The sequence below is a fragment of the Dermacentor andersoni genome, chromosome 3 (genome assembly GCF_023375885.2).
Source record: "Dermacentor andersoni chromosome 3, qqDerAnde1_hic_scaffold, whole genome shotgun sequence".
Taxonomy (NCBI): Eukaryota; Metazoa; Arthropoda; class Arachnida; order Ixodida; family Ixodidae; genus Dermacentor; species Dermacentor andersoni.
In genome coordinates this window covers 138441152-138458783 of record NC_092816.1, presented here as the reverse complement: position 1 = coordinate 138458783, position 17632 = coordinate 138441152, and the positions used below count along the sequence as shown (strand labels likewise).

The window sequence follows — 17632 nt, the reverse complement described above, 5'->3', positions numbered from 1 at the left end:
CCATCGGAAATTCCTGTCAGGAACTGTCGATACTACCCTGTCAGGAACGATATATGTCACGTGGATATGCGTATGCCAATCAAGACCAGAAAGTACCGGGATATCAGCATTAATGAAAGTACGCGCGAGACAGACTGTCATCGTTCGGAGAGGAGATGCTCCCCAAAGGGTGCAAAAAGTACACGCGACTCCCCGCGAGAGACGCGTATTTATGGCAGACGCATCCCGGTTCGGATGCGCTCACGACGGCGTGCAGCAAAGCAAGCGTACAATGCTGCAGCTGAGTTGCACGTTCGTGCAGGTACGTGATACGACGAGCAATCGCGGCGGAGGATTACAGCTCTATTGAAATCACAGATTTCAGCAAACAGTTCCTATCAGTGCTACTGTTCTGCACCCAGGGCTAACCACTTCACAATCGCGACCTTCGTTATCCCTCTTATTCGTTTTTATTTTTTGCCCTCTGTAATACGACATGAACGAGACGGGGAACCGAGGGGCCCGATTATCGGTGGGCACAAACATATGAAGCCAACAGATAATGAAGCCAAGGAAAGAATAGAGAAAGTTATTCGTAGTGGGAACTGAAGTGTAGGAATGCTAAGCTAAACGGAAATGAAAGTAGACGAAAGAAAAACTTGCCATCGGTGGGAGTGAACCACAACATCCGCATTAAATGTACGCGTTGCATTACCAATTCTGCTTCGGCGGCGGCTGTTCCCACGTCCTCATTCTTGGTTATTTATTTGTACGAGATCGAACCACCCGGGATTGCTAGCCAACGCCACTTATGACCATGGCGGAGGATCATCCTATTGACCGATCGCGGCACGTAGTACAATATGGTGGTGGTGAGCGAATATACATCACTGCAGAAGTGAAAGCGTTCGTAAGCGAAGTGCTTCAGAACGACCTTCAGCTGACGTCTGAAGAGCACCGAAGCAAAAGCTCAAACCGCTAACTAGGTCAGCTGCAGGGCTTGTTTGAAGTAAATGTTCATGGCCTTGTAGCTGAAGCCTCGGAAGGTTTTGCCCCATGTATGCTATAAGCAGGCAGTCCCAGCATGCATGAGCCAAGCTATCTATAAAAAAACGAAAAAAAAAAGACACATACGAGGTAGGAAGGGACCAACGGTGCTGTTTGCACTCATCTTGACAAGTGCGGTATATCTTCTGTTGTGTTTAATAAACATATATTAGAAATAAATAGATAAATTATAAATTAATGTTCCTATCGAACACGTTCTGATGTCAAAAGTTTGTTCGCTTTCTGTATTCAATATTTTCAATTTGGTATACTTTTTTTCTTTATTTTTCTAGAATTTCAAGGTTGTCATGAAAAAAAAGAAAACACCGAAATCAAATGAACTCGCGACAGCAACCACCGCGCTTCTCTGTTGGCAATATCCAAACCATGGTGAGGAGTCCTTTAACTTCGCGAAATCGCACAGTGGTGGTTTATGTGTGGCGCCGTTGTGGAGGGCTCCGGATTAATTTTGGGCGCCTGGTTCCACCCAATCCTTCGAAATTAGTCCACCAAAGCAGCGCACAACGGCATCGCCGTGCACTGAGCCACCTCATGCGCGTGCGTGTGCAAGCACGTTTCGCCGGTTCTAAAAAGCAGCACGATGAAGATTTATTTGGCAACCACCCAGCGTACCCATAGCAAGGCCCTACGGAAAAAGATAACTCGCCTACGATAAGTGTCCAAGTACGTGAATAGCCGAAACGCGTTATGTATGAGGCGTGAGGCCCACCTCTCGCGCTTCCCTCTGGGCACGCTGTGCCTTCTGGTGGCGGTGCCGTCAAGTCCACGCATACTCAGTGGAACATACACTGTGACACAAGTGTGCGCCAAAGAGGTTCATTGAACAGCGGCACTTACCCAGTGGCACATGCCCACGTGAACGGCCCATAGTTTTATCGCCATCGGCCCGCAGTCGCGGTGGGATAGCTATATAGTTGGAAATATGAAGCAGGTCTGACAATGCCAAGAAAGCTATTCGCATTAAGGGTCATTGAACTACGGCTTTCGCTACACCTGTGACTCCATATGAGCTGAGAAGGTGCCCTGGTTCGGACTACACCACGCGACTCACATGCACGATGTGCTTTCTTCGCAGGTGTGTTGTACGAAAAGAACGGTCATCACCGACAGACCCTTGGCTTCGCCACCGACAAACTTTGGAGTAACGGTCGTCCCTGCATAGAGTCCATGCTCAGATCTATCGGGGTAAACAGGCTTGCTTTTTGCACTGGTCCTGGCATGCGCTTAACTACGGTGTCTTATCACCCGAGCTCCTTCAGTATTTCTCACTCCTTCTCCGTTTACACTGGTACCTTTTAAACCAGCGGCTACAAAAGGAAGTTCATGCCGCACAAGAAGAACATATCCTCACATTGTTGGCACGGGTATATATATCTGCAGCAGCTATGTCTGCTTGCAGTTCCCTATTGGGAATCTCGACAGTGCATGCCCGCTGTCTTCGAGGTAATTGTGGCCTCTGGCAGATCCTCTTCTGTCGTGGCGCAGCGTATGATTTTTCGTCGCCAACCACCGCACGGGGCGAGAAATGCGTGCCACCGAAGCGTGCGCGCGACAATGCTTCGTTTCGGAAGTTACGCACGGGGCCTTTCATGAGGTGAAAATGCGCACTCGGAACTTTCTCACAGCTAGGCGTGTCCACACAGCTCTCGTCGGCACGATCGGTAGCAATTGCAGCGCCTGTAGGAGAGGTTTATTATGAGAAGCGCTGAGCGATGCTGCTGACTCCTTTATATAAAGCGCCACCAGAGTCGCATAGACGCGCTGCTCTGCCGTCAGGCTGCATAATACACATGGCTGGTTCGCAAGTCAAATGTGTTTTTGCCGATAACTTATATGGGCACGCAGAACATCACACCAGAAGGCATATTTATTTATTTATTTATTTATTTATTTATTTATTTATTTATTTATTTATTCCCTCAAATGCCTCTTCCTGGGACATTACATGAGGGAGTGGGTGGTTAATGGCAAACGAAGTTACTACAAGTTACCATGGGATGTTTTCGGTGAGCCGCTTGAATGCAAGTGGGTCGATGATTGTGGCAACTTCGGTGGGCAGGCCCTTCCAGTCTCGTGCTGTGCGCAGAAAAAAGCTGATTGCTGAAAAATAACGGTATATGGGCTTGTGGGGGATATACTGTGTTAGTGACCGGTGCGGGCAATGCGATGTGCTCTTTTTATGTACGGGTTGTCAGAGGACAAAGAACATCACACCAGAAGGTATACGACAACAATCGCGAGAAAAGCATGGCGTTGAACTTTCTGGTTTCCCCTCCTTTCGAAAACGCGCTACACCGTGCAAGAAAACAACAACAACAACAACAACAAACGTTGGGGCATACTACCACGTGAATACTTTTAGGAGCTTAAGGCTTGACTACATGAAAGCAAATTCGAGTGACGTATACGCGATGTAACATTTTATTTAATAATAATTAATAATTACGTTTGAAATAAATTTGGGATTACAACGCAGGCGTGCGTTATTGGCTTAACGCCGAGCCCGCCGCCATACATGGTTGCTTTCCTCCGCGAATGCAATGGCTGTGGGGAAAATCTACACGTATTTGTTGCCTCGGGGATCAGCAGGTATGCATCGAATGGTTCGAGCAAGGTTGTCACCGCTAGAGCATTGCGAACGTACTGAATTGAAAAAAATAAATAAACTCACAGTGTTCCGTTCGTACGTGTCTATTGTGTCGGTCGCCATGGTTTCGCAAAGCGCGGCGGTGAACTTGAGGCGGAGCACCAACAGATTGAAGCTAAGGGCGGGTCTGGCGGGTGTGCATAGACGGAATAATTTATCTGGCTAGTCAGTTTGATTTACCATGCATTCACAGGTCGTTCACGCTGCTTGACTCGGTTTGGTCGTCTCTCTCACGCAGGCCAGGGGTATGGATGAGGAGTACGATTACTTACCGGGGGAGCCATACCTCGTCAATTTCCTCTACGAGGTGAGCGCTGCCTTCTCCCCAACTTCGTGTGTTGGCTATGTCGACGAGGGTAGATGCGTGTGGCGTACGTGCCGTGATTTGCGCGTCTCGGTTGCGAAGGAAAAGCGCCGACAGTAGCGCAGGAACGAGTAACCCATGCACGTGCTGCGCGGGGCGATTATCAGTCCCTCAATCCTCTGCTGCTGTCCGCATGAGTGGCGGCTGCTCACTTCGATCGGAAATTATATTGCGAGCAATGAAGTTTCTCAAGGACACTCTGGGGTATTTAAGTAACTGAAGTCATAGCGCTGGTCACAGACACGAGAAAGACGACAGGACTTGCGCCATCAACTATCAGTTGATAGTTAGCGCATGTACTGTGGTCTTTCTTGTTTGCTTTGACGCTACAGACAGTTCTTTTTTTTTTTTGAGACCTGGTGTCTAGACTCGCTATCCTACCCCGGTGGCGTAGCCAGAAATTTCGTTGGGGGGGGGGGGGGGGGGGCTCACTTTGCAGCTCGGCCTCCTCCTTGAGAGGAAGCTTTAGCTCGGGTGTTCGTATGTAAATACATGTCGAAGGAGAATTCGTTTTTCTCGGCAACCACTGCACCAAATTTGACGAGGTTTCTTGCAATTATAAGAAAAACTTAAATTCTAGTGATGTTTTTGTTATGGATACTTTATTTAGGCAGTCACTTCTTTATTAAAAATTGGCATGAATCGTAAATTTTCAGAAAGCTAAGCTATGAAGTTTAAAACTGTAACTCAATAACGAAAAATGATATCGAAATTCTGTGAACTGCATCTAATAGTATAATTATAGCAGGCAAAATTCTTTTGTTATACATTATTCTAAAAAAAATTGATATGATGGAAATATGGTTTTTCCAGAATCCTTGTACACAACGCAACAAATTCACGTAAGATACCAATTGAGGTATCAAATTTGTCCGCTTTGAGTGTTTTACCAGATGCCGTTTACAGAACCGCAATATCTGTTCTTGATGCAGAGCAATTAATTTGTAAACGTCGTGCTTCAGCTTTTTTCGAAATTTGAAAATTTTCAAAATATTTTAAACAAAATTCAGACCCTAAATTGAAATTTCGTTTCCAACAGACGCTAGAATTTAACTTTCTCTCTCAAATGAAACAAATGTCATTAAAAGCGATCCAGGGGTTATCTCAGAAAAGCGTTTCTGCATTTTACATGTATTTGAATAGATCGCGTCGGAACTGGGCCCGAGCCAAAGCTTCCTCTTGAACAATTTGTCGAGGGATCAAATACATGAATTTATGGATCAAATACATACTGCATTGTCATTGCCAAAGATGCTGATATATTTTTGAGATATTTGTTTGTCCATTTAATAAGTAAAGAAAATATCACACGAACTTTAGAACTATATCAGTTCGAAACCAGCAAAGCAGTGCATGCCGCTGATTAGAAAAATGTAAAGGCCATGAAATGAACAAGTTGAGGACAAATATGTTAATAATGAAACTTTGTCATTCAAGAACCTTGTTTACATTCTTGTACATATGCAACGGCCAATGAAATATCTCAATAACGCTGTCCTTTGCTCCAATATATTACGCAGGAGCAGGTGTCACCGGTCGTGTATCGTGAGTAATTGAAACGAAATTATAGTCGCAACAGAGAGCACGTATAAAAACCAGAACTTTTGCAAAATATGGGGCCAGTCAAATGAAAGTGAGCCAATGCGAACATATGACAGACGGGGTACTTTATTTAAGATTAGTCTGCATGAACAATTAGACATTTGTCCTATTGACTAACGAGTCGCGTCATTCCCGTGTCATAAAACTTCTTGGGTTGCTGCTTCAAAAAGTCTGCAATTGACTCTTGCACGTCATCGTCCGACGCGAATCTGGTTCCCTTGAGCTGTTTTTTTTTTTCAATTACCCCAAAATCTGGAAGCGGCAAGGCGACAGGTCTGAGCTGTATGGCGGATGTTGAAGCGTTTCCCACTTGAACTTTGCCAGTTTTGTATTAACCACATCAGCGACACGGGGACGGGAAATGTCGCGGAACAAGATGACCCCGTTGGTAAATTTTCCACGTCGTTTGTTCTTGATTACGAGACGCAACCGATCCGGCGTTTCACAATATCGGAAACAAGTGATACTCTTTAAATATTTGACAAATTCTATCAGTAATGGTCCCTGACGATCTAAGAAAGTCAACAGCACCTTTCCGGCGGAAATGACGGCCTTTGCTTTCTATGGGGGTGGTGAATTCGAATGTTTCCACTGTAAGCTTTGCTGTCGTGTTTCAGGCTCGTAGTAGTGGCACCATGGTTCGCCCCCGATCAATATTGCAGACAAGAAGTCGTCATCCTCATTGTCACCAGATCAGATGAGTCAAGGTAGTGCCGAAATTCTCCGTCTTCTGGCGGGGGTTCAACATCTTGTGCATCCATTGCGCACCCAAGAACCGATAACCGAGATGTTCATGAATTATGGTGGGAACAAAAGCGTGGCTGATGTTCGCACGCTCTGCCAGTTCATCAATGCTTATCCTCCGTTCTTGTCTAATCAGCTCATCAACCTTTGCAATTGTGTTTGGGGTGACTGCATGGTGACTTTGGCCCGGTCTAGGATCATCTTTGCAACTTTCACCTCCTTCTTTGAACCGTTCGCTCAAACGCTTCACAGTGGCCAATGAAATCCGATGTTCAACGTACACGGCAGCCCTACGGCAACTAATTTCTTTTTATGAAATACCTTCAGCAGTCAAAAACCTCAACACCACGCTGCTCAACTTCTGGAGCGTCCATTACGTCACGCAACCATGTTCAAACCAGTGTATGAGAGTATTAAAGAACATTTATCCTCACACCTGCATGCCATTTTTGTAAATGGGAGACGCTTGTGTGCTACACGCATGCCTCGCAGATAATGAACCGAACCATTATTGCGCGGGGTGGGTTGGCTCACTCTCATTTGACTCGCCCTCGTACATTATAAATGTGAAGATATAATGGAATATACAAATGCGAAGATACAGCTTGATAAAGGGCAACAAAGTGTCACTGGAAACAAAGCTCTTGCACGTATACACAAAACCACGCAACAAGATATTTAAATATACATATAGGTGTCCAATAAATCTATGCATCTAAGAAAAAGGCACTGTTTTAATGTGTCAAAGAAGGCAAATAAACACGTTGCGCAATCACAGATTCACAGATTACAGAATCCTAAGGCCCGGCCACCGTCCTTCCACTTCCCCCGATGTATAGCGCGCGCCGGAAGGCGGCGCGCTTGCTCCCCGCTTTTCTCCTCGCACATACACCACGCGCTTTCCCTCGTACATACACCATGCGGCGCGCGGTCACGGTGTTATCACCCTTGGACTTAATACGAAACACAAGGGCGACGGCGATGGCAGGAATGCGCTTGGAGTGTCCATATAATTGCTATCGCAATAATATCATAAGAGTATCGGGCAACTCAAGCGTCCCGTGGCCCATTACTTACCGTAAAAGTAATAAGATCGAACTTTTACCATGCAGAAATTGGCTGCGTCGCAACAATGTATTTTTTTCTTTCTTTTGAGAGGCGGGGCCACCGAAATGAACAAACGCAAAGGAAAGAATGTTGGCCACAATCGAATGCCTACTTTGGGCACCTAATGTGGCTACCGAAAGAATATCGAAGAAAACGTGACACGCTTGGCCCACAAAGAACCGTACGCATGCTGCTCTGTATCCTACACCGCCGAGACAAAATATTCCGGAGAGGTTGTGCTCAGGCGAACGCGTTGCAATCCGTCGAGTCCCCACAGTGATGGCGGTGAGCGGCGAGCAACCATTGTTTCTTTTTCTAGTCTACTAGCTAGAAAGCGTCCAAAACTCTCGAAGGCGAAAATCCACTCGGCCAAAGAAAACCGAACGCGCACCGAAGTGCGCCGCGCGGTGGTAGGGGCAACACCAGAAAAAGGCATGCGCTCTCGCTGGCTCTGGCAGCCCGCGGGTAGGGTAGCGAGAACAAAAAAAAAAAGATACATAAATAAATTGAAGAGGCTCAATGTGTCCTTGCAAAGAAAAGTCAAAGTAGAAAAAATAAATAAGGACATAGTTACCTTGGCTGGCTTTAGTATCTTGACATGGATGCTTTGGCGTAGGTGAAAAAAAATGTTGATTTTTTTAATGACATGACGGCACAAATGAACCACCACAACGTTTCGTCTCATCGGACTACGCTGCGTGCTTTGTCAACTTGTCTGATAGTGTGTTGATTTGGCTTGTGTCGTTGTATGTTCCGATGTAGCATTTTAGAAAAGTCAATGAACCTTTGGTGCCAAATGTTTATAACATCAAACCCACGAAGTTCCGCAATTGAAAATCTAAAGCCCAACTTTGGAAATGTCAATGCACCTTTCGCATCAAAAGTTTATGAGAACTTTATACCCATGAAGTTTCAGAATTGACATCCATGCGCTCCGTAGATTCCGCGGCCTCCGCGATATGCCGCGACGAGCCCGCTCGCCATCGAAACGCCCTTTGTGCTCGGAGGGGGCTCCTTGTATTAGGCGACTCCAGGTGCATGGATGTTACCGCGAAATCCAGCCCGAGTTCGCAATGTTCGCAGTGAAATGTCTTTTCGAGCGTGAAAAAGACATTCTAGACAAAATCCAGAATGATTTCCGGCGTCGGGGGTTGCTTTGGTCGGCGGTGCATGGACAGCACGAAAAAATTTCGGTTGCGGACAAAAAATTTTTGTCCGCATCTGTGTGAGCGTATGTCTTTGCAGCGCGCTCGATAGCAGACACCGGCACGGTCTTCTACGCATATACGGTGGGACGATGACCATTGCACATGCGTGCGTTCAGCGACCCTATCTACTCCTTATCGCAGCGGCTCGATCTGAGATTGCGCAATCGTGCATTGAAACCACTGTGTACATCAGAGCTAATGTATATGCTTATAGAGCAACCTTAATACACATTACTCTTGTGCCATCTCACAAGACGATGTACTACTTCTAGAGCACAGCTGTTAGGCGCCCATTCATGCGGTGAGCGTCGGCGTCGGCATTGTTCCTCATAGCCGAGCGAACGAGCACAGCGAAAGAACCGAACGCGTAGCACAGTGGGAGATGAAAGCCGACAATAGGGAAGAGAACGCGAGGAGGAAAGCGGGAGGAGGAAAGAGGCTACAGTGAAAGCATGAGGCGGACAGCGGAGGAGAGTATGGCGAAAGGGCGAGAAGAAAAGCGAAGTGCCGCGCAAGACGGGCTTTGCGGCGAAGATGGCTACAAGATGGCGCAAGAGTAGCGCGCGTCGTCCGTATGGAAACAAAGCGCTGCATGAGCGGAGGTCTGTCTGCGGCGGCTGCTGTGAATCGCGCCCACGCGTTATCCACGCGCTGCTTCTCGTCGTCCCCCGATTAGCGAGGCACTCGCGCCACGCTTCGCGCCGCTTGCAACGTGCCGCAACAGACAGATTGTCCGCTCCAGCCAGACTATCGCAAAAGGAAAACAGGTATAGAGCTGCGCTCAAATTTCACATTAGGGGAGTGTATCGTAATCGTCGGCGAACGTTTTCATGCACCTTTACTGCTGCCGCCGCTGGCTGGTGCGAAGGGCATACAAGTCGGCTGTTCGTCGTTGGAGGGACTGTGCCAGATAGATGTTTGGTATAGCGACGTCTTAATGTAGGCCAACTGATTAATGTAGAAGTTTGTAAACTGAAGCCGTGCGAGAAACGTATTCAGAAAAGGAGGAAAGAGTGCTGACAAGCAACATACGTTGTACTTTAAGAATCAGCCTAAAAAAACTTTCTTCATATTAAAAAGATCGCCATGCATTGTACACAACACTTTTTCAAATGTGCTTATTCAGGGGCGACATCTCTTTATTGGACAATGCGAGCGATAGTGCACTAGCAGCACCTTTGTCACCGGCTTTTCCTATAAAAAAACAGCTTCTGAGATTTCATGCACTGACGCATTTGCCGCCTCTTAGAACTTTGAGTTCTCGAAGAATAGTGTGCGTGCATGCAAACAACTAACTGAGCAATTGACCACTGTACCCGTTGCACCGCGAACTAAATAAATATCGGTAGGTATGCTGGAATATATTTTTATAGCGTTACAAAAATTGGAGTTTTTTTTTCTAGAAAACGTCGTTAAAGGTGGAGGGGTTGGGCTTAGGAATTTTTTGAAATGTGTTTTTGATTTCTCTTTCTTCAAAATCGTGTAAAAGTCTTGTAAAATGCTCTCATTCACTGCAGCACTTCATATCCAAGGTTGATAGTTGGAGAAAGAGAAGCAAGCCGGGCGCGGATAAAGTATTCCTGCATGACAACCCGGAGATCACCTTGGACAAGCTTTTCGCCATCGGTTTGGGAAGTGTAAGTGGAGACTCAGACTGACATGCCACTTTACATGTGCGCATGCGAGGGCGCTCATCCGCATTCATGTGTACATTCGCGCACGCGCGTGTGTGTGTGCCACTAAATTGAATTAAATGTGTTTTCAGCGCAATGAGCACTATTGGGGTTTTAAAAAACAAATCACATTACGCCTGCACGCCTCGAATCACACTGCATTCAATTTCTTGCGTAATATTAAAGACACCAAAGGGACATCGGTCCGCGTCACGTAAGGGTAGAAATGAACTAAATCTCGCTCAGATATGTTCGCGGTTGAGGCTGGAAAGCGTTGTTTTCGAAGACTTTTAGTTCTCCTTAATTTCTAACCTCTATGCACCCTCATGAACCGGCTATAACCGGTTTGAACCGTTATGGTGTTGCTGCGGAGTTGAACCTGTGCCGAACCGAAAAATATGTAGAAGCCTGAAACGTAACCCAAGCCAAACCTGAAAACCTTTAGCTTTGACACCCCGCGGTGCTAAATCGCTTATCTGTGGCGTTCCCTGCTCCAAGGCTGGAACTATAGCCAATGTAACCTCTATTAAGAAAAGTGGTCCCATGAATTCCCATCTGAAAAAGAGACTTATACGCCTGACGAGCGTTTGCTGCAAGTTCATGAAAGCAATCATCTATGACGCTGTCAAAATCTCAAATATAATGAATATCTGACAATTTGTCAGCGCGGGTTCCGATTTGATGTGTCTTGCACAGCGCAGCTTCTAGAATTCAGCCATGACCTCATCTCTACTTTTTTATCGATGGCGAACGAGTGGATGGTGTGTGCCTGGACTTTAAGGAAGCCTTTGATGCGGTGTCGCATGCACTATTGCTACACAAGCTATCTTTACTTGGTTCTGATGACGCCATATTTGATTGGATTAAAAATTATCTTCCTGAATGGAGATAGCGTGTTTTGAGTAGTTCCGATGGCACAGGCATCACTTCTGGTGTTCCGCAAGGGTCAGTTCTTGGACCCTTACTTTCTCTCATTTTTATAAATGCGCTTTTGTAACTGTAAATGAGTAACGGCAGGCGTAACAATATAGTTGAATGATTGACCAGCGTACGTTCGTATGCTGAAGACTGTAGTGCATCGTAGCATTAATAACATAAGCGATGCGTCGTGTCTTCAAAGAGACTTGAATTGTATACAGTAATGGTTGTTGAAAAATTTGAATATGTTGCTAAACACTGCTAAATGTCAGCAAACGTAATTTACTCACAAACCTGCGCCTATCCTAACTCGATATATTTTTAGAGAGTGTGCCCCTTGACAGAACTGAAGTACCTTGGCGTATATTTCTCATCACATCTCACTAGGGAAATTAAGTGCTGTACGTTTCAGTACGGTCTGGGATCGCCAATTTAACAGCAAGTGCCGAATGCTGGAACGTGTTCAGAATCGCGCCGCCTGTGCGCGCGGGGCTTTGTGCCGGTGTGCTTCCATTATCTCTTAAAATATCGCGCCAATATTTAGGCATTCCGAGCGGATGAAATCAGCAGCATTTAGTGGCACATGATGATAATGATGATTAACGATGATGCCATATTGGAGTCCCCTTTTAAACGGGTTAGTCACAGATGGTCACCTAGCCTGCTTGGGTTATTCCCAGGTATGCTATACATGCTTTTCTTTCTAGCATTTTTGTATATCTCTCCTTCTTTTTTTCCCCTCAAAACTTCTCTATTTACTTTGTACCGTCACCTATGATTAAGCGGATCCGGTTGTATCAACCTCCTTCCTGCGTTTTTTTTTTTTTTTGACTAATACTCTAAACGTCTCCTGCCGGTTGATGCTTCCGTCCACTTTAAATCCAAGCGCTCCGGGAAGGTGTACGTCACCTGCGGGTCTCAGGGGGTGATTCCCTTCCCATTCCATTAGGACGTGCTGAGTGGTCCCCGGATTTTGGTTGCAGCATACACATGCCTCATTTTGTTGTGAATATTTGCTGCGGTATGTTTCGTCCTCAGGTAACCAGCTTGAGCCTAAAATAGCAAGTCACTGCGCTTTGTGTTATCGTACAGATGTTTCCTTCTTTTTTCTTTGTTGAAATCAGAATAAAAGAAAGACGTAGTCGCCTTATAATGATGATGTCTACTCCCTTTCGCATAACACAAATAACAATATAAATATATATTTGTAAGAAAATGAGAAGGAACCACGTCATAGGGTCTGAAATCCACAGCATACAGTCCTATACACTCATCAACATAACAATATAAAAGTGAAATGCAAGTTGCACCTGAATGAGGTTGTAAACAAAGTCACAAACACACTTCTAATTTCCTTCTTCCCATTCTTGTAAATCTCCATGGTATTTTTTCTTTCCATTCTTTTTATCCAATTTGCCTCCATTCTGGGTCCACGCTTTTCAATTACAGATACTTGTGCACTTTGGCCATCCGTTAATTTTGATCCATGTTCCCGAGACTTTCTTCAGAACTAATTTTGATAGAGTCGTAGAGCCACACGGATGGATGGACGGATGCTACGAGCGTCCCCGGTGGGTTGCGCCACTAGAATCTTCTTATTAAATTGCTTAATGTCCTACGTATATAAATAATGTAAAGAGAAGAAAAAAAAAACCCGCTAGAAATTCCGATCACCAAACTTTCCGAACACCTATTGGAAACTTTGCTTTCGCACGGCTCCGCTGTTTGTCGTTTGCCTACTTCCACCGATCTCCCAATCACCGCTTACTAACCTCTACTGCGGACATGTTTACTTTCGCTGAACCCAAGCGCTTCAAGGAGGCCAGAAGTGCCTAAATCGACCGCTGGACAGATAACTTCGCATTCTAATAAAACATGCCTCATCGTTTCCCTACCTTTACCGCAGCAAGCACATGCTTCTTCTTCCTTGTTGTATCTCGTTTTAAAAGTGCGTGTTCTAAGGCATCCTGACTTAGGCACTGCCTCATGCACAATTTTATCATGATTGTTCCATTGTTCCTAGTTTTTCTATTTTGTAGAACCGTATAAATTACCTGCCTTGACGAAATAAAGCCAGTTAGAAGTCTGCGCTTTGTGTGTGCGTCTATGTTTCTGTTCATGTGCTGTCTTCTTTGGGCAGTTTAAAATTTTGCTGAATCCTGAGCTCGCTTGGAAAAGTTGTGAGCTTCCTTCTGAGTTATTATAAATTGGTACTTTCCTGATTTCGTGTTTTCCTCTTAAGTAGTTACTCACAGCAGATTTCCTTTTCATTTCCGCCATCCATGAGATTATCTCAGCCCTTTCCCCTTGACGTTAACTGAAAGAGTCTTGGCGCTTTCTGGCGACCACTGGTTTTCCACACTTAACACGTCCATCTTGAGTGAGGTAGTTATGGTATCCGCGGTAGAAAAGTTCTTCGGAACCCCTTTCTTAACCGGTGCATTTTTACACTGTATTTTCTGTTCCCGATTCCGGCATCATTACGAAGCTAGGAAGACAGAGTTTGCAGCTACATAAGTGGCTCCAATTGGTTGAGCCTTCCTTTTCCTCAGAGTCGTGATAATCTCCAGTTATCACAACTTTCATAGCTCAATTGAACGTTAGAAGACAGTGCATTCTTTGATGTCTTATAGGCATTTAACCAGAACTTCTTCTTTCTCTGTTGTTTTCAAGAACTTCTGCCGAAAAGAAGACAGCGACATAGAGAAATTCTACCAGGCAAAGCCTCCAAACATTAACTATAAGCAAAGGTGAGCCTATGCGCGGATCAAGGGGTCACGTGATCGACAGTGGTGGCTAAATTGTTTTACCATGCACAGAAGTTATGAGGTAGACGATATGGGGCAATCGTATTCGTAGGTGCTTGGGCTCTTTTCATAGGCATGGCACATATCGGCACAAATATTTCATACTTAAGAATAAAGCGACGTCATTTGGTTTCGAGCCGAGCGTCCTACAGCACCTACGGTACTGCCGCTTTCTGTGAATGAAAGATACTTGCCTTCAGTGTAAGCTGAAACAGAACAACTAGGCGACAGCAGTTCTAGGACGCACTATAGGAGAGTACTTGTCCTGTGGTTCGTGTTCACAATTTTCTCCTTGTTTAGTTATGATGTTTCAGCTTGCTTAAAGATGAAGCAACCCATTGTTAAATACCTCTCCCGCATCGAAATATGTCCATAATGAGTAACACTAACAGCTTTGTGAACATTGTTTTGTGTTTACTTTTGTGAAGATAATGGAGCGTGTGGACTGCAGTGAAGGATCCCTCTCGGTTATAGAAAATAGCGAAATCGCAAATAATGTAGGCCCTGGGGCTGTCTCCGCAATACGCGCCGGCCAATAGGACCAAGTACGACGGCGGACTACAACGACCATTTTTGTCAGTGGTATTGTAGCCTTGTACCTAAACCACGCTGTTTATTATTGTTTCAAGAGCAGCGTCACTTGTTGAGACACAGCACACAAAGACGAGCGCTGATGGTGGGAGGGAGCCCCAAATAATCGGAAATGAACTTGCTCAGAAGGTATCGGTGGGCTACTTGTTTGACCGTTGTCATTTTAGAGGCAGTGCGCGCACTTGTTGAGACGTAGACAACCACTAAACCACGCAAACACGAGCGCTTGTGTTTTCTGCGCTGCCTTTAAAACGATAATGGCCCAACCAAGTATACCTCCGGTCTATTATGTTCGACAGTTGCATGCAATCCTACTGTAAGACATGATTGAGATTTGCGGAAACCGACGTTGCGGCACTCGGCGACGTTGCCGAGTGATGTGGCAGTCCTGAAAAAAAAAAGGGGTTAACCGACGATTACGATACTCCCTAATGCGAAACTTGAGCGCAGCTTTGTACGTGTTTTCATTTCGTGATATATTGGCTGGCGCGGACGAAGTTGCAAACGGAGGGAAGTGCGGCGCGAGTGCCTCGCATAATCTGTAGATCGCAAGAGCCAGCGCGTGGGTGATGCGGGAGCGTGATTCACAGCAGCCACCGCCAACAGACCTCCCGACGACGCGCGCCACTCTGGCGCCATCTCGTAGCCGTCGTCGCCGCACTATAAGCTTTTCTTCTCACCCTTTCGCCATACCCTCCTCCTCCGCCTTTCTCCTTGCGTCTTTCTTTCCCCACTGCGATCCGCTTTCGCTTTCATCTTCCGCTGGGCTTGCCTTCACCTTACGCCGACGCTCGCCGCAAGAACGGGCGCCTAAGCGTTGAGCTCCAAAAAACGAGAATTCGATCCGTGGAAGGTAGTGGAAAAGGCCGGCGTGCCGCGCGAGAGCGTCGTTCAGTCTTTTCAAAGGGTGAGCGGGAGGCATAACGGCTGGCAAAGCGACACAGCGAGAAGGTATGAACTGCGCGCATTTCCTGACTCGCTGTTGTAAGGAAATATGGCCCAATATATTTACAGCGGTTATCCGACGGAACCAATAAATAGTTCATTGAACTAATCTCGGTTAGGAAGAAATTGATGTCACATTGTAAAGTCAGCAGACATTCTGTATTGGCGGTGCACTCTACCCGTACTAACCACAGGTGTTGAAAGTAGGATAATAACACAGAAGAAAAGAAAAAAAAAAAGGCATGAGAAGGATTAAGCCTAAGGGACAGATATAACGTTAGGAGATGCAAGAAGACAAGGCAATGTGGATTGGAGAGCAAACGCAAGCAGTTGGTCAAAGTGGAGTTCAGCACGCCACATAATGCTTGATGCCGACAGCTACGGATGCAAGATGACAAGGCAATGTGGATTGGAGAGCAAACGCAAGCAGTTGGTCAAAGTGGAGTTGAGCACGCCACATAATGCTTGATGCCGACAGCTACGGTAGCTTGCTGAGGGACAAAAACGCAGCTTAGGACGCTGGAGGATTGTGCCAGCTGATGCAATGCTAGCAAAACAAAACCGGGGAAGACCTTCGCCTTGCATTGCGCGTGGGCTGTCGCTGCGGCCTCTGATGATGATGACTTCGCACAAATGAACTCATTTTCAAAGGAAAGCAGCACGATAGCTGTGGCTTTCGCCGTGCGTGCTAGATGTACCGCTGTAATGTTGCCCTGACCAAGCCAATTTGGAGGTTGTGGTGGTGTCAGGTCACGTAAATAACGCAAACAAGTGTGTATCATGAATGCGTTGTGCAAGTTATCTCTGGAAATCTAAACACGTACACACTAAAGCTGAAAGGTATGGGGAACGCAAAGTCTGGAGGGAAAAAGAAAGCGGCACCCTTGTGGGAACTTGCAGTCTTCATCCTAATTTTCTTGCAAAGCTATAGTTGTTTTCGAGTGTTTGTGATAGTAGTTCCTTCGAACGCCAGTAAATCTAATTCATCCACGCACTTTAACTTTGCTCGTGCATTACCAATAACGTGCCCAGCATTACAATTCGGTGCGACATTTGTTATTGTTCCCCAGGATATTGGGAGAACATCCGTATAGAAGTTTTTTTTTCTGCATACCGTAATTGACACACACATAATAACCTTTGCCCGCGTATCCCCCAAGAGAAGCCCCTCCTTTCCTTGCGAATTGAAACTCGCTGCTATAGTTATTTATTCCGGGACAGCATAATAACTGTTTACGCGCGTCGTCAATGACGACTTTAAAGGATACGACTACTTGGTAATATTTCCCAGAGCCCTTATTAACTCACACGTAGGTATGCCTGAAGTGCGGTTTCATTCTATCGAAACTTGCAACATTTCGTTCTCCCAGGACACCGGTAAAACTTGCGGATAACGCTTTCGAGCACTTCTTATCGCACAAGCTACATCACTGTGCAAAAAAAAAAAAAAAGAAAATCATCGTAGCTGGCACGTTCTCCCGAGAGTTGCAGTGCATACTTTCCCGTGTGGAGATCATGACTGGCTGTGATCGTGTGCCTGTACTGTGTGCGCATCTCTCTCTCTCCCTCTCTCTCTCACTCTGCATTTTCTTATTATGGGCACTGCCTCTATTATTTTCCGGTGAATGCAGGTTGCTGTACTTAATACTTACCTGGCTGAAGTTCCGCGATGTTTTCAACTGTACAGGGACCGACAAGTACGTGGCTGATGGTCACAAACCGTGTTACCCTTACTAGTCCAGTGATGGACCAGAAGACAAGTCGTGTCACCTTGAACATCTTCAATAAAACTGTGTTTCGGTTGCCAGATGGCTTCGATAGTACGGTTTGACATTCTGGTGCAGGGAACCACACGACTCACTGTTCTTTTCGTCAGGTGCATGTACCATACCAGCTTGGTGGCATTCACTTGTGTTTAGTCACCACGTGGTTCAAGAAAATGAGCGCATTCGAATGTGTCTGTGTGTGTGTTTCACCGA

General features: G+C 45.8%; 1 protein-coding gene across 1 annotated transcript in view; it reads left to right on the top strand.

Moving 5' to 3' along the window:
* Positions 1-17458, top strand: part of LOC129383118 (uncharacterized) — a 36179-nt gene extending 18721 nt beyond the window's left edge. Inside the window, exons 5-9 of the mRNA XM_072286916.1 lie at positions 2123-2232; positions 3933-4001; positions 10237-10356; positions 13984-14060; positions 17285-17458. Of these exons, the coding sequence (XP_072143017.1) occupies positions 2123-2232; positions 3933-4001; positions 10237-10356; positions 13984-14060; positions 17285-17390 (482 nt within the window). The 3' untranslated portion in view covers positions 17391-17458. The remainder of the gene's footprint in view (positions 1-2122; positions 2233-3932; positions 4002-10236; positions 10357-13983; positions 14061-17284) is intronic.
* The last annotated feature ends 174 nt before the right edge of the window (positions 17459-17632 follow it).